Source organism: Pipra filicauda, unplaced genomic scaffold (genome assembly GCF_003945595.2).
Source record: "Pipra filicauda isolate LSUMZ 115617 unplaced genomic scaffold, ASM394559v2 scaffold55_size4083901_pilon, whole genome shotgun sequence".
In the NCBI taxonomy this organism is placed as follows: Eukaryota; Metazoa; Chordata; class Aves; order Passeriformes; family Pipridae; genus Pipra; species Pipra filicauda.
The window spans coordinates 2459420-2485639 of NW_024104709.1; the positions used below are offsets into that span (position 1 = coordinate 2459420).

General features: G+C 38.9%; 1 protein-coding gene across 4 annotated transcripts in view; it reads right to left on the reverse strand.

Moving 5' to 3' along the window:
- ZDHHC14 (zinc finger DHHC-type palmitoyltransferase 14) overlaps positions 1-20334 on the reverse strand; it is a 103386-nt gene extending 83052 nt beyond the window's left edge. For 2 of the 4 annotated variants that reach the window (XM_039387422.1, XM_039387421.1), the window contains exon 1: positions 19005-20333. In XM_039387422.1, the coding sequence (XP_039243356.1) occupies positions 19005-19255 (251 nt within the window). In that variant the 5' untranslated portion in view covers positions 19256-20333. Of the gene's footprint in view, positions 1-17200; positions 17298-19004 lie in introns of those variants that run through there. The other 2 variants (XM_039387423.1, XM_039387425.1) reach the window with 2 other exon arrangements.
- Between the last annotated feature and the right edge of the window lie 5886 nt (positions 20335-26220).

Below are 26220 nucleotides of genomic sequence, written 5' to 3' on the forward strand. Positions count from 1 at the left end.
CTAATTGATTGTCTAGCATCGCACACAGCAGTATGTTCCTGTTTCTACATAATACCTCAGTAAAGCCTACAATCAATCACACTGCTATACTGAAAACAGAAAACAGGTAACATTATTTACCTTTAATTTCTCTTTACCACAGTACAGCAGACTTTAAAGAAAAAAAAATTGAAAAAAACCCACAACAAAACAGGACAAAGATGAACTTAGTTGCAAAGTCCCAGTGTCAGGAACAAAGATAGGCCTAAAAAGAAACTCATTTAGAGTCCTCATACAGTTAAGAGAATGCCTTAAAAGCAGTATATTTAATAGACGCATGGTGAAGTGGGGTGGGGGGACAAATATATGTGAACATACAATCTACAGCTAGCTTTTTTCCCTCCTCAGGAAGAAGCACAATTAGTTTGTTAGTACAGAGTGGGAATACGATACCAGGCAGTTATGATCCATTCCTATCCCAGAGATTTTTAACATTCAACTATGAAAGCTTTACAGTTCCCATATAGTTCCTTTAACATTATTTTTTTTCATAATATTAATTTCCATTACAGACACAAAGTAATAGAAGCACACATGTAGAGTCTGGCACGCACTCATCCAAAGAGACCTCATCTCTCCCCTTTTTAATGAGCCACCACAGCTGCGGTCCCAAAGATGAGAGTAGCAGGAGAGCAGCATTCCATATGTCGGTAAACAACTTACAAGTTAACTCTAATCAAAGCAGGTTAGTTGTTTGCTTATCAAGTGCTGAAGAGACTAACAGTAGTGAGCAAGAACACCTAGCTAAAGCAGACAAACGAGATCTCACAGATCTGCAAAACATCAGGTCCAATCAGGTGATTGTTACCTATCCAAATTACCTATTTGAACATTCAAATTAAGCATAGTAACTACAGCTATGCTGCAAGATCCATAAGTGTTCTTTCACTGTCAAATTGCTCCCATGCCATTTTAAGAGGTTATTTCCATAAAAACCCTGACTATTTGTCCCAGATGTACTTCAACAGCTTGAGAGAAGCAAACTAACCTCTACTTGCCACTGTGGACCAGTCTCTTGTCCTACCAGTCAATTCAGGATCGGTCCCGCCATTTGTTTGCCAATGCTTTCATCACCTGTCTTCGGCTGGAAGTTACCTTGCTAAATTGAGGTATTCATTACCCATTCTAATTCTGAAGCTAACAGTGGACAGATAAACCTGCTTAGACACGTTAAAATAATCCGAAGTACTAGTTCATTAAAATTCAGATGTTCAGTAATGCAAACAGTAAGAACGGATTCCATAAGCATTTATTTTATGTAGGCCAAACCAAACATGTTTTCATACACTATTAATTTTTAATATATCTCTTGACAATGCTACTGAAACTCATTGGAAGGTCATAATACATACTGTAATTTAGAAATTTAAATATTTAGACCTCAATATATCACATGGAAGCCCTTTGGAAGTTTTGCAAGTTTCACATTCTATCTTCGATTTTAGTTCAATATATTTAAGACACTGGACCACACAATTTCTAATAAGGTGACTGTATAACTTTCTCCAGTGGCAGAATATGGTTGCAGGCAATAGCCCTTTCCATGTTATATGTCAAGTCAGCTGATAAGTGTACATAGTACAGCTCCAAGGCTTCCTAGAAACTATGCTTACACTATCTATCTTAGAAATCAAGCACACAGGAGCTAAACATCACTCCTGACTACTTGGTCCAGTCTACCTCCAGCCATCAAAGAAGCTGTGGGCATCACCAAGCTGTTCTCATCCGCTATTATTCTTCAGGGGGCCAACTCTTTCCTACTACAAGAAGATACGTATCATAGGTGACATCTGAAAATATTAAGCCCAGGAGTACAGTACCATTTGTTTCAAAAAGAACACAAGCTTTTCAAGAGATGAACTGATTAATTGCCCTAGTAGGCAATAGGCAATTTGTATGTTTACTAGAGTAAACTAGTTTATTGGAGAGTGATTTTTCCTGCTAACAAGAAAATACATTTACAACTAGCTGATTAATAAGAACGCAGAAAAAGACCATGCTTTATAATGAGATTTTTCTTGTATGTAGTAGGACTGGAAAGTACCATCTAATCCATTTGGTAACCTTTTCAATTTTTTATGTCATATTTCATTAATTACCTTTCCTAAGACATCAGCGAATACTTAGATTGATTCCTTCACACATTAAACAGTTTACTACGATTACTCGAAACTCCGGATTGTAGGTTCATTTGAAAGCTCTTTTATATGAGTTACCAATAGCACCCCTGTTTTTGAAAGTTCAAAAGCCCTTTCCACTATCACCTCTACCTAGTAATAGCTAAAGTGCATTAAAAAAGTGACACAATTATTTCTAAGCAATATACAGTACATTCCTCCTCCCAACCCCCAGTTGTGTCACACTATCAATAAAGACAAGAAAAATAACAGTTTCAACTAAAGTCCTTCTATCATTTCATAGATATATTCCTGACCAGTGGAGGAGGAACCACCTTCGGAAGTTACCCTTCTTCAAGAAAAGATCAGCTATATATGAGCCACTTCAGGTAAAGCTTGTCTAATGTGCCTAGCAAAAAATTTCTAATGATGACAATTCCACAGTCTTCGTAGGAAATTTATTTCAGTCCTTATCCATCCTTTTTCTTGGAAAAGATTCTTTTCTTCTCGTGTCTACTAACCTCTAAACTGAATTTTCTCTTCTGCAACTTAAAATCATAATGTCCTGTCACATCCCAAACAACATGGAGAACCATTTTTTACCATCCTTCTACACATCCAAAGGCAATGACCTTAACTCTCCCAGTATCATCCTCTCTGAGTTAAAGAAACCCCAACCTTTTTTAAGGTATCTGGGGTGGTGAGAGGGAAGGAAGAAATTCCTGTGATGAAGAAAACGGCCAGTTTTAGTGATAGGTTCTCTAATTTTCAGAAAAATAAAAGAGAAGAAGTTCAGGAAATTGAAACAAAAATATTCAAAATATTTCTCAATTTAACAACCTAACTTATCTCTAGTTAGGAAAGCAATACCCAAGGGAATACACCGTCTTTCATTATATTGCCCTTATAGATCACCCCATGCACCATCAGGACTATTAGGAAGGAGACTGAGTTCTCCAGTAAAAGCAACAGAAAAAAAGCACATGCTCAAGTAATTAAACACATGCCTCTTCTGATCTACAGTAACAGTTTACACTGACACTAACTGCATTTAACAATTTTTGTACACATCGTAAGTATTGCCTGTGAAGTCTTCCAAATATGTGAAGATTTCACTTCATAAAAATCATCATTCAAGTCTGAGAAGAATATTCTGATCTAATCTCATCTCTGAATGGATTCTAATGCCCTATTTGTCATAGTTCAGCAACCGTCATCCACAAAGATTTCTTTTTACAGATTTTTTTGTTGTTGTTTTGCACAAAGCACACGATTTGTTGAACTGCTATCCTGCATCTAACCAAGCAATGCTGCTAGGAGAAATGTACTATTCTGACGAGTTTGATTTGACTATGTTAGTCCTACTGGCAGAGTACAAACTGAAAACAGAGTTTCTGAGGAACAACTTTCAATTTTAAGCATAAGCATGTGAAAAAAGTCTGCAGAAAACAACTGGGAAGATACCATCTTAAAATACAGGGTGTTCCAAAAGATATTTTTGGCTGTAATAAGCAAGACTTTAGAGCTGGCCTTTGATTAGTAGGATGGCCTCTGCTGTAAACAACATTTTTAGAACACAACTATAGTTCTTGGGAAGGGATACTTCTTGGGAAGGGATGTTTTAGATTTGTCCTCAGACAAAAAGAAAAAAAAAAGTAAATATCATGTCTGCATCTGTCAGTGACCATTTTCTCCTTTTCAAAGATTCCACTCTACAAGTACATCTCTATTAAACTGGTAACATAGATGTGTACACAAACATGAGACCAAGAGACAGACACTGATTACTGGATTCAAGCTCTCCCAGAAGACAGCCTCCTATATCAAAGTCTGTAGCAATTTGTACTAAAATGTACTCGATGTCTTATCATAAGAATAAGACAGTCCTTTAAAACTCCGCTGTCTTCAAATAAAGAAAAAAGTTTGTTTGTGGATGAATTTTCGCTTAAAGAAAATTCCAGTGGAACCTGCCAATACAAGAGTCCATTGCATTCAGCTACCTTAACAGGACATCCTCCTAATTCATTTCCACAACTGCTGAAATCCCCTCAGTATCCTGTCAGCCCTTGCTTTAGATGAGGGTAGCCAGTGGCACAGTATTATATATGAAGGGTCAGTAGCTCTGAAATGATTCAATCCCGTTGCTCAGAAAGACAGCTGGACATAGTGACCTTCAGAACAAGGTTCATCTTTTTTCCCAGGCTTTGTGCAAGAAAAATAAACTCGAAATGGCAGGGAGTCTCGATAACTAGCTGAGGAAGCAGCCAGTGCCAATCTTACTGCAAAAAACCTATCCCAAGTCACAGAGTAATAATAAATAATTAACAAACAGCAAAGTAAAAGTAGTTTTGCTTCTCCATTCTGCCAGCTGTTTAGTATTAACTAGTTTTTGTGCCTACTGATCAACAGCCCAGAAAAATCTATACTGAAGTAAAAATTTGCATCCAGCATGTCTGTCTCACACACATCTCTGACTTGTCTGTAGTCTGATCAATGCCTGACCCTTTTATAACTAGCACATACAGTTAAAACACTACTTTGAGATATTTATATTTTTTCATGCATAGTAAACCAATGCTGTCACTGGAGAACCAAGCTGAACTCCTCAGTTTCCTCCACTGGCAAATGAACTTTAGTCCACTTCAGTCAACACAAGCTATCAAAAGGTAGAGTCATCTTACAAACTGAAAATAAATTTAGAACTATGATATATGACCAAAGCCGAAGCAGCAGTAAGTTTTCTGCACCTTCAAACAAATAAAAATTAATATGTAATGCTGATACAAAAAAAACAAAAATGAAAGCTGATCGTCAGAATTAGAACCCAAGAATTATGTTGGAAGTAATTACAAAAAATAATAGTAAAAAAAGAAGGTTCTGAAGCACTACAATACGAAAAAAAAAAACCAGTCAATATAGGGGTGGTATGCCTAATTATCAAACTACCTGTATTACATTACCTTGTGAAGAACAGCATCTTAAGCATGTAAAATGGTCACAAAATGAAAATTGTATACATTAAAAAACTATTATGCCATGGACTTTACTAACCTAAATTTGGTGTAAATTTCCATGTCATCAAGACCCAGGCAGTTTGACTGGTCACTTTGCTATACCACAAGTTTAACTATGGACATGTACTTTAATCAAATATCTCCACTTATGCAATTTGCTTAGAACCTTGACTTAAAAAGGCAGCATTAGTATTTAGGGTTACAAAGTGGTTTTTGTATTTTTTTTTCTATACAAGCAACAAAAGCCCCCACAAAAATAATTTGAAACCTTGAAGCATTACTGATATAACTATCTTTTAACAGCCCTCTTTTCTGACCCACTCTTAAAACAAATATATAAATAACCAAACTCCAAAGAGAGTCAAATAACAAAGATCTAGGCACCATGTTGTCATTCACAGAGTTCTTAATTCTGCACTGATGAAGTAGGACTGCCAGTGTTTCATTCTCAACTATTTTTCATATGCTTATTTTTTACTTTCAGTCTCTGAAGTGAGAGAGATGTTGATAGGATACAACCTGCATAAGCAACTTAAGTGCAGTCCAACTCTATCTACAGTTTTGGATGCTATAATAACTGAAAAATCCAGCATATCCAAAGTTATCACGAGCTTACTTAAATGTACTAAATATGGCAACAAAACAACTTTCCCTTGAGTAAATGAAAATAATTTCCAGAAGCAAATACTACAGCAAATACTTCAGTTTTTCTCCACTTCTTGTTCCCCCAGCTCCCAAATCTTCTGCATGTATTGAACAATCTTCCAACACTGTCTTTCTTTTCATCATTCAGAATATGCAGGCAAGTATAGCTGGCCTAGGAATGTACTCATTCTGGATGAATAAGAAAACTGTGCAACTCTTCTTATCTGTAGGGTTGAATTTCAGTAACAAGTTATACGCTTCCTAAATCTTTGACCTTTATTTTGCAGTCAGAAAGAATACTTGAAATAAAGCTCAAATTAAAATATTGTTTCAGTCACAGTGTTATTTCAGTAACAGTGAATTACCTTTGCAACAAATGTCGCTTCTTTTGTATTGAACTAAGAAGCAACAAACCTATGTTCTCCTTTCACAAATGACATTTCATTGTTGCAACAGCAAGAGCTAGTGCCAACAACTGTTTAAAAAAAGTTTTAGAACAGGAAATAAACTTACTTTTACCAAGAACAGTCAACCATTGGGTAATTGCACCTTCAGACTATCATTTAGCAACTTAACTATTGGTTAAAGTTTGCTAGGATGCAATAATAGAAAGGTATGTGAATTGGGAAGGGCATGTTTACCTTTCAATTGCACTGGATATCAGCCTGTAACAGTTTCACTTACTGGGATAAAAGTATGTCAGTTGTTTTTCTCATATCAGACTGTTTGGATTTTCACATTCATAGTCAATTGCCTGTTTCCGAAACTCATCTCGAGTATGAGCTGAGTAAAAAAGCAAAATTATTTTACTCCACCCAGTCTTTATATGCTTCCCTCTGCAGTGTCCCTCTGTCCCTCAACACGCTACTGTTCATATACTCAAGTACTGGAAAGATTTCAGCTTTCAGAGGCTAGCATTAAAAACAATGCACAGTGCAGCCTGATCCTAAAAGGATCTGGGGTTCATTACATCAGTGAAAAAAACCCATATTTTACTCTGAAGATGAATACTTGCAGCAGTGATGAAAAGTCTCAAAGCCTCCACAGCTCAAGGTAAAGAAAGCCGTCTGAGCTTTCTCTCTTGTAAAAGAAGAATGATTACCCTTTCAAGGTCTTACATTGAATTAGATTAATCTCTGTTAGATTTCAGTCCACAACTTCTTTCCTGTCTTCTGCTCCATAGACAATCCCTTCTGCTCTAATTAGCTTTAGGTGTCTTATTTAACAAAATCATTTTAAAGGCCATTTTTTTAATTGCACTCTGAATAGAGGCATACACTCCAACTGCTTCTTGCATGCAGGCTGTTCAGATTTCCATTAACTGCTTTATGGTTCTTCCTTCATTCTTCTAAGCTGAAAGTTTCAACATTTACAAAAACAAACAAACAAGCAAAACAAAAAAAAACCACCCAAGTAGGTAGCTGAATGGGACTCTGGAGAAACAGGCAATTTCCCTGTGTTGTTTGCTATCTCAGCTGAAGCACAGAAGAAATAGCAAGGAACGACAATACTAGTTTCCTGGTTCAGTTTAGCATATTTTGAGCTAACTCAGTTGTTTTTGTACAAACTAAGGTGAAGAGGCATTCATGCAGCTTTCCATAGGCTCTGCTATCAAATGCAATACAATGCATTGGCTCTGGAGTCTGGATATGGGGAACAGAGACTACAGAAGAAACGATGCAGGAAGAAAAACTGCTTTAGTTACTGCCCCGTGTTGTGTTACAGAACTGTGTGTAGTGTGTTTTAAAAAAAAAAAAAAATCATAAAATCCCTAACACAAATTACTACGGAGCATTTAATAACGTGCTATTCGAAAGATGTTGCAGTTCAAGTTCTGCAAACTACAATCCAGTTACTTCAGAAATAAAGTATGGTTAAGAAGTCAGAACTCTGAAAATTCTAATTAAGCAACTAAGATGTTCTGTTCGCATCCTCACAGATGCCAAACAGACCCAAGACTTTTTAACAAGTTTCCTCAGGTTGAGATATGGTTTCAAATCACAGCTAAGATGATCTAACAATCTCCTCCCTCTCACTTCCTCCCTTGCACTAGTACTAACATTTTTCTGAACTTTTAGGGATCCAGCTCAGTGGTCTAAAGCAGCAGAAAGTTTTTCTTTGTGTGGGCAGAAGGGAAGGATAAGCTCTATGCAGGAAGGGAACTCCCTGAAGTAGCTCACCATTGGGTGGGGAAAACAGCAGAGCCAGACAAAAGAAGTGACACATGAGGCCTGGGAGAAGGGAAGAGGTGGGTCCATCCTTTTCAGCAGCCTACAACCAGATTCATCTTGCTGCAATGGAGAATGCTAAACAGAAAGTAAACTGGGATGCTCCTATGAAATTATCTGACATTTTGTTTGGATTCTTAAGCAGAATCTCAACCCCTGCCCTCTCAGAAAAAGCAGGCAGATCTACAGGCATGAAGTTCACTCTAAAAAACAGTGCTTTGAATATGTGGTATGGGAAAATCCTCCCTTCGGCTTCCACCAGCCTCAGAAAACCTTAGCAGTGATCAATGCTATGAGACATACACATACGTTTTGCTGAAATAAAATACACTGCTTCATTTAAGATTTCTTTGCTTATCATTTTATTTCCAATTATTAACCCAGAAACGGACATCTGCCTTACTGGAATTATTTACACATTCTATCTTTTTTAAGTAAATCACCATTTAAAGCGAGTTTGGATTAATCTGACATATCTAGGGTGTTTTCTCTTCCCTAAAGATAACTAATCCAGCTTTAGCAGCTTTTCAGACAAGCCATTTCATCTTTTATGTCTAGAGTCCAGAAGCTGGAACACACTATAATTTAAGGTACAGGAGTTGGCCTGAAGCTGGTATTGTCAAGGCAGGCTCAAAGAAAAACCTGAATCTGCAGGATCCAAACTTTTTTACCTGACTCAAGGGCTAGAAGACAGAGACCATGATTTTACATATCTTTACAATGCAGATCACAGGAAAAAAATGGCACTCTCATCCTTTATGACTACAGAAAGGGGAAAACTAAGTCTTTGAGCTTCACCTTTACTGCCTCCCCATTCCTTCTACAGTAGCAGTGCTCTTAGTCTATTAAGGTGAAGAAATGGCTAGGAACAGTAAATAGAAGGCAAGAAAAGTTCAAAAAGTTAAGCAAGACAGACAAACTGATGAATACATAACAGTGCTGGAACAACTGCATACAGAGACATTCTTCTGTATGAAGTGAATTATATTTAAACTTAATTCTGTTATTTACATGACAAGAAAAGACAATACTAGCTATAATTCAGCAAAACCCAGATGAATAGTAGAGGGCAAAGCTTGGTGAGGAACAGCATGTAAATGAAAGAAACCAGGAAAAGAACCTCCAAAGAGTCTTGGAAAGTGCACTTTGAATGGAGAAAGCTACATTCAAAGGTGAGAAAATAGGAGGGACAGAAAGAACAGCTACATCTATTTCACTTGCAATTTTTAAGTTCTGTTAGACTTTAGGTTCATATCCTAAGACTAGATAAAAATGAAGTTTTCTTGAGGTATGTATGTGATAAATGGGTCATCAAAACAAGATTAAAATTATCTTGCTAGATACACCTTTTGCTGTCTTCTGGTAAGTTCTCAGATGTTCAGGTAACATAGAAAAGCTAAGGCAGGATGGGACCTCAGAAAACTGAGTCCAAATCAAAGCAGAGTCAGCTAGAGGAGACTGCTCAGGTCTACATCTGGTTGGTTTTCACTGTGCCCATAATCTCTCTGGGCAACCTGTGCCAGTGTTCAATCATCCTCATGTCAAAAAAACCCAAACCAAAACAAACAGACAAGCAGACTAAAAAAAAAAGCCAACAAAAAAACCCACCAAAAACCAACCCACTCTTTTTTCTTCTGTTTTAATTCTTTTTGTGTCCTGTTGTTGAGCACCACTGAGAAGGGTCCAGGGCTCTTTTTTTTTTCCATTTCCCCTCTCCAGTCAAGAACTTACTTTAATAAGATTCCCCCATGAGCTTTCTCTTCTCCAGACTAATTCACTGAGGCAAATCAATATGCTCTTTACACAGTGCACTCCAATCTTTGGTATCACACCATGCAACACAAGTCATGTTGAATGATAAAAGTATCTTAAAAATGGTATTTTTTTTCCCTGTGTAGAAGCACTATGAGTTTCAGGTCTAAGGAAACCACGCTCACAAGAAGCAAGTTTATTACAGAGTTGCAATGCTGATTAGACAGAAGTCACTGCTATTCTAGCTTTTACTTTTCTTCTTAGTGCTTTTAACTGCTCTGCATAGTTCCAAATTAGGAACAATTATAACTCTTTCACATACTAACTGAATATTAGAAAACCCTTTTTGTCAATAAAAGTGCTTTCTAAGGAACATACATAGATGGGCCATGAAAATCCACACCATGTGCACAAACAAGCATGCTAGCAAAATTTAAGTACAGGCTGGTCTGACACTCACTTCTCTGCCCTGAATCATGGCATTTGTAACCAGTGGGATATCTCACAAGTGTAATGGACAAGCAAGACCAGGACTGCAATTTTCTGGTCAGCTCAAAACATACAGACAGCTCAAAAAAAGAGAGTACACAAAATTTATCACAATCAGAAAAATTTTGTATTGGTACTCCTTCTAAAGGGGGAGGGAGAGGGGAAGCTTCCAATTCCTGATAGTGTTTTAAATCTACATTCATAATTTGAAGTAATATACTGAGTGTTTATGCTAAAATACTAACAAATTCTAGTATATCTGTTCCTTGCTCTTAAGAACTGATATATATTGATTATATGTACAAGAAACGTATTCTAAACCCAAATTTATTGCATATATTCACTCAATGCAGCCAATGTAAAAATGTCATCTTGCGCTTAAAATATAACATGAAATTCACACCCTCAGATTTTACGTACATCAACTTCTGAGTTCAGGTTCTCAGTTTTCAATTTGATTCTCAGTATTCTATTTAATCTGTTTTGTAATTTTTATTTTTTTTTAAATAAGGGTAAATTTTAAAGAAGCAGCTGAACTGACTGCATATTCACCGCAACAAATGTGTGCTGCCAGTATTTATTGCAGTAAGCAACTTAAGGGGACAGCAGGAGTAGGAAAACAAAACAAAACCAGCTGTGATCTCATTAGCCAAGCTCATTATATAAGACCTAATTAGCCACCATTCCACAGTAATGTGAATAAACCCTATGGACACTGATGAAAAGGGGGTACAGGTGCTGAATAATCATATAGCACTGCAGCACACTGTCAACTTAGCTGAAGTTCTAAAATATATTTGGGTAAGAGCTCCACTAATGCACACTGTAGAAAGCCCATGGTCAGGCTTTGCAAATGCAAAGCCCTCTTTGCTTACTAATTACAGTACGAACAGCAGTTCAAATATGAACATGTAAAACAGGGCAGGGGACAGGGCGTGTGTTACATGAAACAAACTTCAAAACACTTCAGTCTCCTTCCATAAGCATGTTTTATGTTAGTATTATTTAATACTTCTGCAACATCAGAAATATGAACAGAATTTTATTTTGGGCTATTACACATACGCTTAATCTTGATTTCTCAATTTGTCTCCTCTTTTAATTTATAAAAAGTTTAACCACTCCTGTATTAAGTTCTTAAAAAAAAAAAAAGGCCTGTAATTATATACTTCAGGCAATTTTTTCCCCTTTTCCATCAGTTTTGTCACATGAAAGATGAACAACACTGTCATGTACGAATATTTACTGGCAGTCTGGACATCAAGTCAGCTACTACAGCCTCACTTAGAAGAATCACCAATCAGGATAATAAAAACTTCTTACATAAAGTTGTTTAACTTTTTAAGCAATTTTTTAAAATGTTTCAGTATTTTAAGCCAGTGTTGCGGGTTTTTTGTGGGTTTTTTTGGACTAGGATTTTGAAACAACAATGCAGCTTAGAAAGTTATTCTCAGCTTTCTCCTCTTCTGCAATAATTTTCACTTCTCATTACTAGTTCATGTTTGAACGTTATAGCCAATGGTTTGATGCTGCACTAGAGTGGAGAGACCATTTCCATTAGAAACTTACTTGTTAAAAGGGAATTGATATATTTAATATCCAGCTCAAATTTCAGCATTTCAATTTCTACTGAATCTACAAATAAGCCCAGATACTTTTTAATAAAATATTTTTTCTGAAAAAAAAATAAAAATTAAGAGAACGGTTTGGTTCAAGTTCTGCACAGACTAATATTTTCTCTTTTCCTTCTAAAGGAAGATAATTTCTCAGTTATCCAGATCCACTGATATACTTTGTTTTGTATGAAATGCCATTTACAAAATAATAATGCAGCACAGCTATGACAGAAAATAAATCATGTAGCAAAAAAGGTATTTTTTGCATAATTAGTCCAATTTTAAACATAAGTGAAAAGAATACTTTACATGAACCTGTACATATAATATGATTCCTGAGAAACTAACTTGAGAAAACACCTGAAAAAGACCATCTTTCCTCTAAAGACTGTACAAAAATTTCCGCAGGGTTGATACGAGAAGACTTCCAGTGATGGCCACATGACAATACCAGTCTTCCAAGAAGAACTTATACAAATTTCAATAGTGTAAATCTATTTAATATGACTCTCCCTACACCAGTCTCTCCAGAAGATACATTTTATACCTTTGGCACACATCCATTCAGATAAAGGGACAACAGTACCTACTCAGGGAAGAACAAAATAAAATAGGCATACTATGAAGATTATATCAGCAAAAGAAAGCTCAAACTTTTGAGTGATAAATTAAAAATAAATTTTATCAAACAACTGTTACAAAATTACAAGTCTAGCCTCACATTCTAGAGACTCAAGATGTACAAAAGTATCATCCATCAGCATTTGTAAATATTTGAAGTATTTATATAGGTAAGAACAACTAAATTATTGATATTACCTTTTTTTCCCCCCCTCTGGACAGAATATCAAATATTCCAGGCGAGAATTTACACCTATCTGCAATTATGATGAGCCTAAAAAACCATCCCCCAGCCAGCTGTGATGGAATTTCCCCTCTTTTCTGCAACAGGTCAGGGTGACATCAGGTAAAGACCATCACAAGTGTTCACATTTCACTCTCAAGATGCACATGTGTTGATGGTCCAAAGCTACAGCTACACAGTGATTTTCCCAAGGTCCTAAAAGGACATATCTGAGAAGCCAACATCCCTTCTTATACCACTGTAGTCCCTATTTTCATTGCCCTGCACATCCACAAAGAAAACATAAGTAAAACAAGAACAAAAACTATGTTCAAAACTTCTCAGTGAAACAGTAGATAAAGACCATCAACTAAGCTGAATACAAAAAAAAAATTCCCAACCAACAAAAAACCCTCAAACACCCTCAGAAAGAAAGAAAAAAAAGCTGTTTAACATTTATTTTGGAAAAGCAGTTAGTGTTACAAAACCGTAAAAAGTTTCTGTGGTTTCAGGGGAACTAAAGAAGGTATGACTTCTAAACCTTGAGAGGTTATCCTTCTGTTACCCTCACAGAATTTTACCCTGAAAAATGAAGCATTTATCATTATCCATTTCCACATAAATAGACCTAGCCTTGAAAAGTAGAGATGCATAACCTCATATCAAATGCTGGTCATTTTTGGATGAAAGAATTTCAATTTATATCATTTAATTAATTGAAAGCAGGTTTACAAGTTTAAACTGATATACCTGCTCAGTGAGATACTACTTTAAGGTCTGGTAGTACAAAACCAGGGAAAAACTTTAGCAGACATAGTTGCACAGATCACCAGGAAACTTAAAAGATTAAGCAAACTCTTTTGTGACCAGGGAAAGAAAAGTCCCTTGTCAAGGAAAAAAGTGTTAGATATACTTTGTATGTGAGAGATATTTGACTCTGACAGATAACATTTTCAGGGCAATTAAGTGCAAAGAATAAACACCACCTGGTTTGAATGCATGTCATCCCTTAGAAATATGTCATATCATTTGGTATAACTATATAAATTCAATACAAAAAGTGAATCCATAAGATTAGACTTAACCTGTTCCATGTCTTTTTCACTAACTTATCAGGGATCCATAATATGGCAAAATGAGAAACAGAAATATTGCTCCAGTTCAGTTTTGATGACAGGGATTTTTAAAAAACCACTTACTCAACACTGCATTCACCTATGTCACTATGCACAATTAGGCAGCTACTGCCTTCCAAGTAAAAAAGGATGCAGTCCTCTTGTTGAAAAATAATTTTAGTTTATATACCATGATTTTTGCTTTAAAATCCATTTTGACAACTTCAGTGGGAAATGCCCTGTGAGTTTATAGCAGCCTTTAACAGCTGAAGTCAGATTGGTAGCACTTCCTTCCAAGGAACTCTTAGTTTAAGGACATTGCAATCAAAAGACGCAAGTAACCTACTTGACTTAAGAACAGACAAAGAAAGATAAAGAAGGTTACTACATGAAGACCATTCTATCTACTTGGAATACAAACCTCACACTAAGAATCCAGCTCTTGCAAGAGCAGAAAACACTTGCCATAAGATGATGATGATTATTGATACCACAGTGAAAATGCTCAGCTTACTGACATCAGTGTTTACACATAGAGGTTTGTCACAGTGAGTAGCAAGTTACACCACTTTGCCATAGAAGTTCAATATTGAACAATCTACATGGCATCAGAGTGTGACTCATCAATGTCCTCCACTCACACTGGCTTTCAAAGTGGGAGGCATGGAGCAGGTTGCCAGCAACTGCAAGAGTGGATAGAAATCAATGGCTTGTACACACATAGACACATAAACAGTCTCAGTTTAAATAATTTTCCAGCATCCATCTTGTGCAAAGACAATAGAATTACACAAATGCTCACCAAAAAAAAAAATAATCAAGGGTTAATTAGCTCAAAACAAACAAACTAAAAACCCCTCCGGTTTGTTGAATCAGTGCAAGCCTCAAATGGTATGAGAAGTGATAGAGCTCTGACTCATGTTTACAGAGAAAAAAGCTGCACTGCTTCAGCCCTTCCAGCTTCCTACCATCTGCTTCAACCTTCTCCCAGAGCCACTCACCCTGCAAATGAGTTGACAGAAGAAAACATGACTGTGCCTGAGTCAATTCAGTTCAGCTGGCATCTTCACTTAAAACCACGTTTTATGGGAAGTTTATTTTGCCTGCCTGAACTGAAGCGGCTCAGGTGCAGACACGTTCCCTCCTGCTACCTGCCCAGTAAGGTCCAAGAGGGAAGGGAGCTGGCACACAGGGGCTACTCACAGTAGCAACATACCCAAACTTGTCTTCCACTGCTCTGGAACTCATGAACTTGTGCATCCACACAAGATTTGCCACTTAACAATATGCCCATTTAAAAAATCCTACTGTGTTAAATGTCATTCACCCTCCATTTTGCTTTCCTGTAACCCACAAAATCAGTGCCCCAAATGACCACAGGTATAAAGGATTCTTTTCTGAGTATGTATACCTAGCTGAATAAGTGCAGTAAGTATGAAGTGAGTTAGTTCTGCCTCCATTGCACAAATAAAGGACTTTACATATATGTAAATACAGTGGCTGAACTGGCTAGGTACAGCAGCAGATCTGCCCTTCAGTTACAGATGCTATCTTTGCTCTGGGGAAAGGAATTTGTTTTCTGAGCTTTCCATGCAGCTACCTTGATAAGTGAGCACTGAATACTTTAGAAAAATACAGATGTGTGTGTAATAGGGGAAGGCAAAGGAAAAAAAGAAAATGAAACACAACACCAAATTTACAAGAAAAAAAAGAACAGCTAAGTACCACATGATTAGAGTTAGGAAAATGTTTCAAGGTAAAATAATATACTGAAATTTTAAGGACAAATTCAGTAATTTGTGGTGTCTCAACTTGAGCAATTTAAAACAGGCATAATTTTTAAGGACAACTCAAGCACAGCATCCCCCTTAGGACCCAAAAGTGCTTGTAATCATTCATGTTACATTTAATAGACAAGTTGCAGAAATAAAACTGCTTGTTATTTGCATTCTTTTCCTTTGGAAGGGGAGGGAGACAGGAATTATAAATATTTTACCTGCTTGAAACCTCATGGTTTGTTGCTTTTCTTTCAAGCAAATCCTAGCTTATCTCTTTGAAAATTAAAAAGAACAGTGAATGATAAAAGGAAGAAGTGGTGATGTACTTGGAGTATACAAGAGATAAAAGTCAAAAGAGAGAAAGAAATAAAACCAATTGAAAGCAAGAGTTGGAAAAAGTAGGCAGAAAAAAGCACAGAAGCACCAATATGAAGAAACAAAGATTACAAAGGCACGGCTCAGTGTCAAAAGCTATCCAGGTCAAAATGTGTGACATATGTTTGTTTTTGGAGACCTAAGATTTGTTGATTTGGAGAAATGTATTTCTCCCCTGAAGAGTATTCCAAAGTACATGAGATAAAGCTCTGGATGAGTGGATGTCAAGAGTAAAATAAAAGGAATGGGGGGGAAAATCACATTGGAGAAACAAATGAAGCCAAAGGATAAGGGACAACTGTTTATGTTAGCATGATGTTTTCAAGGAATTAGCTCTCCAGGAATAATCTCTTTCCTACTTCCCCTCTTCAGTGTGTGCAACCAGGGAATGACCTGGACCATGAGTACCTATTTTCCAGTTTCCAAAACCAAAAGGAACAAAATAATTAATTACAATTAAAAAAAACCAAACCAAACAATTCCAAGAACATACAGGGTATCTTCCTCTTCAATGACAGTTGGACCTTACAGTTCAGACACATAAGGCACATGCCCATTTCAAAACCACTTTGTTCCACACGTACATAAAGAACTGAAAGACATTTCTGTCATATTCAATAAATAGCTGGTTAATGAGAAGCATCATAACCAAATAAGCCAGTAATGGCAACGACACTTAACAACTCAGGATGTTATCAACTGATCAATAAATAGTAACTTCACAGTACTAGGAATAACACAATTAGAAACTGCTTCAAAGTAACACTTTAACAAAAACTCCCCTCTTTTTCTAACATTGACACTCTTCTGCAGTTGCAACATCACTAACATACTGAACACCGTTCTCATAGTCTTTAGGTTTGGGTTTTAATTAGCCTTCAGAGGATGAGTAATAATTTTTCAACGCAAGTGCTTTCTAAAGACCAAAATCTACCTTATAATTATAAAAATAAAATACCATTGCCACCCTCTACTTTGATTTTCCTTAAAAGGAGAGTGCAAGTGATACAAGAATGACTCAAGACTGGTACATAGGAGAATTTCTACAGTTATATTATATAAAGCCCAAGGTTCTTCCCGCTTCAAGACTGCCAGTTAGAATAAGCACCAACTATACATGAAAATGCTGTAGCTTGACTAAAAATGTTATCAATCACATATGGTTACACTGCAAATAATCTCAAAGACCTGACAGAAGTTGCAGAATTCAACTCCGGTAGAGCACGTAAGTCCCAGTAGTAATGAAATCAGAAGGTGATGAACAGCCAGCCGCTCATCCTGCTTTAGCAGTTCTCAATCACGCAGCTGCAGAGAAAATTTCTCTCTGAAGGATCAAAGTGTTAAAACGTACAAATAAACTGTAAATAGTGGTTTGATAAATCAGTTTTACAATCATGACCATAAAACATTACAGTTTCGATCCCACATTTACACTCGCGTTCAAAGGCTGTTCTGAAGATGACGAGACTGCACACAGACGCAAGTGTCAGCCCACACAGAAAAGCTTTACAAAACTAGGCAAACAGAATACAGTAGCACCCAGTCCTGATGCAATACTGTCAGGTTACACCTTTAATACCCGTTCAAAACCAGGCAAGTAAACACTCTTGCACTGTAGATACCAGAACTGACTGTTATTTCAACTACTCACATGATATTCAAGCTTCATAACGTCTGCAGAAGATTTACAATTAATAAATCCCTCTAAAGTAATCTGAAGCCCACTAATAACAACTCATCTGCTGAGCTCACATATGCATTTAGCCACTGGTTACCTGCCGAGCATTTTTACCTTCTTTACTGCTACCAGTGTTGTTAAGATGATCTGCATTTAACAGGTACAATTTTGGGTTTGTTAATGTCACTATCTTCTTGCTTGAAGACACCAAGTAATGAATGACCTTTGTTTCTCAACTGTATCACTTAGCAAAACAAACATAATTCCTGTAGGCAGCACTGAGCCTCAGTTATAAATAATAGCTCCTATTCCAGAAAAAAAGTAATGTGAAGATGTTTTTCCCTGCCACAAATCAAACTACAATAATTTAAAACAGGTAAAGTAGTACTAACCCTTTAAAAATAATTCAATTATTGTTATATAAAGTGTTTTAGAAGTATAAACATCTTTGTACTTGGTGCTTAAATAAAAATAAGTAAATAAAAGTCAAACTGTATTGCTCATATCAAATGCCTAATTCTTTATTGCCATATGTAGTTAATTTAACCACTCCAACATAAGTGCAAAAATCAGTATATCTGATTTGCTGTCACTGTATGTTCACTTTACACAGATGAAAAGGACTCTTGAAAATTCAGAGCAACAGAGAAAACAGCCCTAGAAGGACAACACAAGCACGCTTAATAAAAAATACAAACCAAACCAAAGCAAACATAGTTTAAACTAAAACCAAACTCATATACAAGCTATAATCACAAACAGAAACTAATGCTGTTACCTAGTGGTGGAATGCTAGGTACATGCAAAATTGTATGACTCTTTACTTTTTTTCTCCTCACTTGGAATTCTCATCTACAAGCTATTAAGCAACGTTAAGAGAACAAAACCAGGCCTAATTAATAAACTAATGAAAGATACCTTTTTTCTTGCATTCAGTTCTATGACAAAAGGTCAGTATTTTTGCACCTGCCAGTTTTGATTCTCAGAGTAATTAACACACAAGAAGCTACACCGTTTCCTGGCCATCCCAAACCTGTTGTTTTACACTCCTCACGCAACATCAGCAAGAGCTTTTACACCTTCAATGTTAATCCTCAAACATTAGTTTTTCACAGAGTACGATAACCCAAACTGTATTATGCACTCCTCCTCAGCATCTTATTGGATCACATTTTCAATTATACAAACCTGTATTAGGTGAATTCAGTCAGCATTCTCTATGACACCTAAATAAAAATGTTTATTTTGCTTTCAGTCAAAAAATAAATAACTAGAAGAGGAGAAGGAAGATACGAAGACTTTAACATCACTTACTCAAATGCAAAGAAGAGTCCACTGGTGACCAAGATGAGAACAAGAGTCAGGTAGAAAACTCCAGTCTGTCGAGCCATCATGATCCTCCCATTGCAGAAGAATTTGTTTCTTCCAGGAAAAACCTCCCATTTTCTCTTGGGAACTGATTTCTTTTTCTTATGGGGAGACTCCATGGGAGACGAAGAACTGTGTGTGCTGATCTGACTGTATTCACAGTCTTTCATGGGCCCACTACCACCTCCAGGAGTCATCAAGAAAGAGTAAAATGTGGGGAGAACCCCACCAAAAATATATACAATATATATATATGTGCAAATATTCTTGTGACCAAGACAGCCCTCTCCACGAGCCCCAGTTAATAAAAAATGCAAATAAAATGATGAAAAGTCTGCTACCAGACTAGCAAGAGGTGTATAATGCAAACACCAGTTAACTCTTCAGAAACCAAAGCTGTCATACCAGAAACGCTTGAGAGGGATCCTTCCTTCCTCCACCAGTTACAAAACAACCAAGTAGGACAATCCTTTTCAAAACAACTTATCACAAAACAAAGAGGGGAAAAAAGCAATTATAAAGCAATTAGGCTCCAAAAAATTAGTCTTTTTTTTTCAAGTTTATTTTCAAATGGGAGGATTTTTTTATCCTTCCCACGCACACCCTGAGAGCTCTCTCCGAGGGTCAGAAGGTTGGTCAAGGCAAGGTTTAGCAATCGAGTCTATCTTTCATAGAGATCTGTTATAATCCTCCTTTGAGCAGCAGATTTCACTGCTAAAAATGACCATTCCTAAGACGTTCCCTCGAGAGATACGCGTAACAAATCATTAAGGAGGAGAAGACAAAAAAAAAACAAAAAAAAAAAAACAAAAAACCACTCAAGTAAGGAACCAGGCTGCAACTCCAGCTCCGAGGAACACTTCAAGCTCTCCTCCTCCTGAAGCCGCAGTCCAGCGGGAAGCGGCCGCCGCTCCGCGCAGACCCGGGGGTGCAGGGCTCCCCTGTCACTACTCCATAGGAAGGGATTCTCCCGAGCCCGCGGCAGCCCGGGGCAGGGCCAGTCGCCGACAGACACCAGCGCCTCGGGAGCAGGTCCTCCTCATCCTCCCTCCCCGCCGCCGCCGCGCTGCTCAATCTGCGCCTCCCCCTACACAACAGGTCCCCGCCGCCGCCTCATGCTGCCCAGCGCCTCGGCCCCGCGGCAGTGAGGGTGGGAGGCAGGGGACAGGGAGGCTTCGCCGCCGGTGGGAGATCTCCACCAAGACTTCTCGCTCCCCGCACCATCCTCCCCGCCCGGCTCAGCGCCGCCGCGGGCCCTCGCACCCCGCCCCGCCGCAGGCTCTCGCCCACGGCCCGCGGCGGTGCTGGGGCCCCCCCCGCATCCCGCCCCCTCCCCCGGCGCGCAGGAGCGGCTCCCGCCGGCGTCCCTGGCTCCGCTGGGCTTTGGCCCCGCAGCGAGGTGAGAAAAACGCCCGGCCTCCCCCTCCGCGAACCAGAGAGCGGCGACTTTCTCTCCACCTTTCTCTAGGAGCCTCTATCCAGGTTTCCCCCCAGCAGCCAGACCCAGAAGCAGCAGCTGCCACCACCTCTTCATTTTCAGGGGGAGGCGGTAACCACCGCAGCGCCGGCCGCCCGCCCGCGGGAGGAGCCGGTGAGGGACGGGACCACACAGGCGCGCACCCTCCGCCGCCCCCGCCGGCCGCTCGGTCACTCAGTCGCTTCCCGGCGAAAGGGCAGCAGGTCCCCGGCACCAGCCGACCCGGTCCGGCCCCCTCTCCCCGGCCACTGGAGCGCGGCGATAGCGCTAACTTCTCTCCATCGCCGCCCCCCCAGGCAGCCGCCCGCCGGGCAGCGGGTGCCTGCGCTGGAGCTCCGCTTCTGCCGCCGCCTCCCGCTCAGCCCTCGCCGCCCCCGCCCCACGCTCCGCCGAGCCGCAAGCGGTGTGTGCCGCCAGCCCTGGGCGGCGGCGGCCCGATCCTGCCCCGCTCTCGCTGCCGAGTGCAGACGACTCCCGCAGCCGAGTCCCGCGGACGACCGCTGGGCACGGAGAGGCCCCACCCACGCGGCCCGACCTAGTGGGACCAGCCCCCGCCCCGTGCGGGCTCAGACACGGCACTCAAAAGCACACCCCTCTACCCGCCGGGAGTTGTAGTTTCTCTCAGTTGTAGTTTCGCAGCCGGAGGCGGGACGGCGTCGAGCGGGACTGCAAGCCCCAGCATGCTTTGCGAGCCGTCCCGGCGGGGCGGGGCGGGGCCACCCCACCAGCTGTCGGAGGGTGGTGCCTCCGCCCGGGCTGGCCGTGCCCCGGGCCTCGAACGGCCCCGCACGGCCCAGGCAGCCACGCTTGCACCCCCGCCTTCCTCCGCCCTCCCCCGCGACCGGGGATCATGTCCAGGCTTGTGTTTCAGTCAGGCCGGAGGGCTGGGGCTGGAACCCGCCGCTCCCGCGCGCTTCGGGTCCCCTGCGTAGCCAGAGGTCCCGCCCGTCCGAAGTGCGCGCTTGCACCGCTGCTGGGCCAGCGGGCGGCTGTCCCCGCTGTCGCTCGTGAGTGCCAGTGTTTCGCTGCTCCATCGGTGCCATCCACATGCTCCATTATGCTATGCTGCTGAAAGACCAAGGCTCGTCCAACGACGCTGACATGTTCGTACAGACTCTCGCTCTCTCCTGACTTCACGTCCCAGAAGGTACTGCACATCCCAGAAAGGGACGAGCCATGAAGGAAAAGCCTTTCCATAAATGCAGTCCTGCACTAAGCCCTTCTCACGCTAGCGCTGGTGGCAGGAGTGCCTGCAGAAAGGCCAGGGAGGCTTCCCACAGCTAAGGCAGAACCAGTCTCAAAGCTGCTTGATGTTGTTTCTGCCTGATATGTTCTTCGTGTGCATCCAAAGAAGAGCTATGAAGCTGGTGAAGAGTCTGAAGCATAACTCTTAGGAGCAGCTGAGGAAGCTGGGGGTGTTTAGCCTGGAGAAAAGGAGGCTCAGGGGAGATCTTAGAACTCCCTACAACTACCTGTAAGGAGGGTGTAGCCAGGTAGAGGTCAGTCTGTTCTCCTAAATAACAAGCAGTAGAACAAAGGAAATGTCTTGAAGTTGTGCTAGGGAAGCTTTAGATTGAATATTAGGAAAAATTTCTTCACTGAAAGGGTAGTCAAGCGCTGGAACAGGCTGCCCAGGGAAGTGGTGGAGTCACCATCTTTGGAGGTATTTAAAAGACGTGGATGTGTTTTAGTGGTGGATTTGGCACTTACAGGTTTACAGTGAATTCTATGATCTTAAAAGTCTTTTCCAACCTAAGTGATTCTATAATTTTATGATCTGCTAGAGATAAGCGGGCATGCACAGTGCTAAAAGACTTTCATTTTAACACATCTTTTAAAGTTTTGCAACTTACTAGCAGAGCTGTGTAAACTACAGAGACTGGACTAGTCTGGGATATGTGGTAGGAATCAACACAGTTCAGAAAATTCAAAAGCACACTGAACAAACTTCTGTAGAAAGCTGAAATAAAAAGTTGATTTGAACCAGCCTGCATCTCTCATGGTTGAATGTTGTCCTAGGAGAGACAGCAAAAACACCATGTGAGGATGCAGATAAGCGCTCGTACATAGGCAGTGTTTTCTGTTTTCATAATTCTGTTTTGAATTTTGGAATGGAATATTTATCTCTTTAATTTAATACAACAAGCTAATTTTTTATCCATAAACAGTGTGTGATAACAAAGGAACCGTGGAACAGATTGACCAGCACTAGATAATTTCCCTGTTCTAGGAGGAAATTACTTTGGTAACCAAATTACATGGAGTAGCCTGGTAGACACTCTTGGTGATTATATGATCCATTATATTGATACACAAAAATAATTTTGAAATGTTAATGACACATGGGAAAAATATGGAGGGGTGTCTCCCTCTGAAAGGTGTAAAGGAGTAGTCCTATGGCAGCAGGATATAAAAACAGTTTCTGATATCATCTCTCATGCAAATCCATTGGAATCCTTTTTGCACACATGTTGCTGCCTTATTCCTTTCCATCTCCACCTCCTGTTATAGTGCCTGTTGTTGACAGTTTGCGTGCTATATTATAACTTGGCTATCACAGCATTTTTTATTCTTTGAAATGGTCTTTATAAACAACTAATAATTTTTCTTCCTTAATGAATATGGCATCTATGTATGCCAGCAGAAGGCTGCTGACAGAATCTTTTTTATTCACTGACAAGCACTTCTAGTCTTCCTCAGGTTTTTATTAGCATATTGCTGGAGATCTGTCTTCAGTGCTTTGACAATATTAATGACTGTGTCATGTCAAATGGCACTATTCTCTCCTGAGGTTATGGAATATTTTAGACATTCACAAATAGAGCAAACGGTTTATGCAAAAATGCCATTGTTGGCTTATCTTCACAGGTAGCACTCAGGCTAATTTCAGAAACACTCTTCAAAAGCAAAACACTTGTAAACAATATCAGCACCTCATTCAAGCCGCTGTCTCATGCCGCAATCTTTCCCTTGGGTTTTAACACATTATATAATTGAGAAGTGAACTTCAGGCATATTAACTGAAAGAAACACATAAAGAAATTTGAGGAGTGCATGGAAAAATGATTCTAAAAGTCAAACTCAGAGAACAAACACACTTTTATTTTCAATAATGAGTCTACTTTGATTCTAACAGGATTTTCCAGTGCCACACATTGTACTTTTCACATGATAGCCTGTTCTAGTCCCTAACCATTACTAGTATTGCATTGGAATTTCAAGTATTATTCGTATCCTTTTGCAAACATTACAAACACACTATCAACACCTATTTGAAGTTTTTTTCAAAACAATTTGAAAACTCCCCTATAAAAAGGACTTTAGACAGCTAATATTTCACACAATTCAGTATTATTCTTGAAAGCATTTATTATTGTTTATTCACAGTAATGAAAATTGGTTTGAGGCGCTGAATAGTTTAAATCTTACAGTAGGTAGGACAAATATTCTCTCTTCATAAAACTTTGTTGGATCATGTGTTATGGTATGTACTCTTCTGATTTCTTATTTTTGACTCAGGTTGATCTCATGCAATAGATGAATATAATGCAGCAATATTACTTGGTTTAAAAAAAAATCTAAGACAAACTATCTTTTTGTTAGGCAAATGCTAATGAAAGAACTGTTGCCACTAAAAATTGCTGTTTCTTACCCTGTCTGCAGTGTGGAGGTATCATAAGGGCAAGTCTTAAAACAACAAGGAAGCTAATTTGCTGTGATGAAATGTCACCTATATAGAACATCTGTTACGATGCTTCATGTCAGAATCTGCTTGAATATGTTGGAAGCAGTATCAAGCAAAGTATTTAAGTGATTAAATAAACACAAACTAGCAAACTCTAGCATTCTATATGTAAGATATCTGTACTTCATGTGTCCAACACTGCTAAATAAAATGCCCTTTGTTTACAATCAAAAAAGGGGGATGAAGTGACAAATATTGAACTGAAAGTTCTTCTAATATTCTTACAGGTGGAAAGAAAGGCACTGCTGTGGACACATTTTCTAGACACATTTTACACATATTTCACTATGAATTTTGAAAAATAAATGAGAAAGAAATCAAACAATAATACCATTGTCATGCAAGACGCTGAAAGTAGCTTTGCACATCCAAACTTGCTGAATGCTACAGTATATAAAACATGCCAGTTTAAAATGTCAAGAGTATGTAATGCTGAGAGTTTTCCCAGCCAAATATTTTTTTCCTTTTTCTGTGCTGTTTTACGTTTTGCTGCCATCATTTTAGTCTTACCAACTGTTCATTTTGTGAAAGTACTTAGTTTCCTTTAAAAAGCTGTTGTGTAAACTAGAAATATTATATTTCATAAGAGTTGGCAGGAAGAGAGAGTGAGAATGCACATCATAATCACTCTCTAAGGAATAAAACAAAAAAGAGAGTTTTTCATTACAACAATGTAATTGACTTAAGCAGGTCCAAAAAGCTTTTAAGTATCTCTTAAGTCTTGCTTTCAAAAGACTGAGATGACTAGTCATTTATTGTACAGCCTTCTAACAAAGTGTAATATATATTACTTTTCTGCAGTAGGTGAGTTAAGCAGACAAGATGAGGTAAGAAAGCTTTTTCATGGTAAATTCTAGAGACCAAATTAATTTTGTATTTACATTTATCCACTGCATGTTAAAACCATATCTCTTGATCGAGGTGGCTTTCTTTTTCTTCTGTTTTGAAGCATTAGAAACACAATTGTTTATAATTTAAAAATCTGAAATGGCTTCATCATATAGAGTCTGGAATATTTTGGTAGTTTTTCGACTTCTAACTTTGGCCTCTTATCATATAACTTCATTGCTTTGGATAGAAATCAGAATCTATGGATATTTTAATTTATTCCAGCAGAATAAAGTGAGAATTCTTCTTAAAAATGCAATTCAAATCCAGAAATTTTCAGAATTGGCCATGCTTTCCTGATCAATGGCTGATTCCAAACATGAAGGGAGACTGCCTCAAAATCTTACAATTTAAACTGAAAAAATAAAGATGAGCATTGTGCAATATTATCAGTGTGGTATTGTAAGCCTATTGAACATTTTGTCTTGCTCTAATTTGAGTGAAGGAAAGAAAAAAAGTCTTCGACTCTGGGAAGCTGACACAGAACATGAGCCAGCCAAAAGAAAGGACCGGGAAAGTACAGTTATATGAGGAAAAAACCTCAAATTTTCCAGTGTTACCAGTCACATTGAAAGTTCCCTCACTAGAGCCAGGAAATAATTTTCTGCAGTTCTACATCATGTATTGGTAGAGTACACTGCACGAACAGTGGAGTGAATTACAGTTTGTTTGATGCTTTGCTTCCCTGTGAAGAACCTTGCATTGATCATTGCTTGATGCAGAACAGCATAATTTAATTGGTTGGTACTATACAGAGATTTCTGTATACTTTAGTGAAGGTCAGGTATTCCCTTTATTAATTCTTGATTAATATCATTCATACAGCTTTATCTTAATCCCCATTCATCAAAACAGTTGTTTTTCTTCCGTGAGCTTCCTCTTTAAAACCACTTTGTTTTTTTTCTAAGAATAAGTACAGGAAATGAACTTAGCACTTCAGAGAAATAAACATGATCATGGGTCATACCTCTCTGTACTCTTCACCACACATCTCTTTCCAATTTCTAGGTGTTTTCATGCCTAAACTCCTCACTGTTGAGCCAGGTCTCATT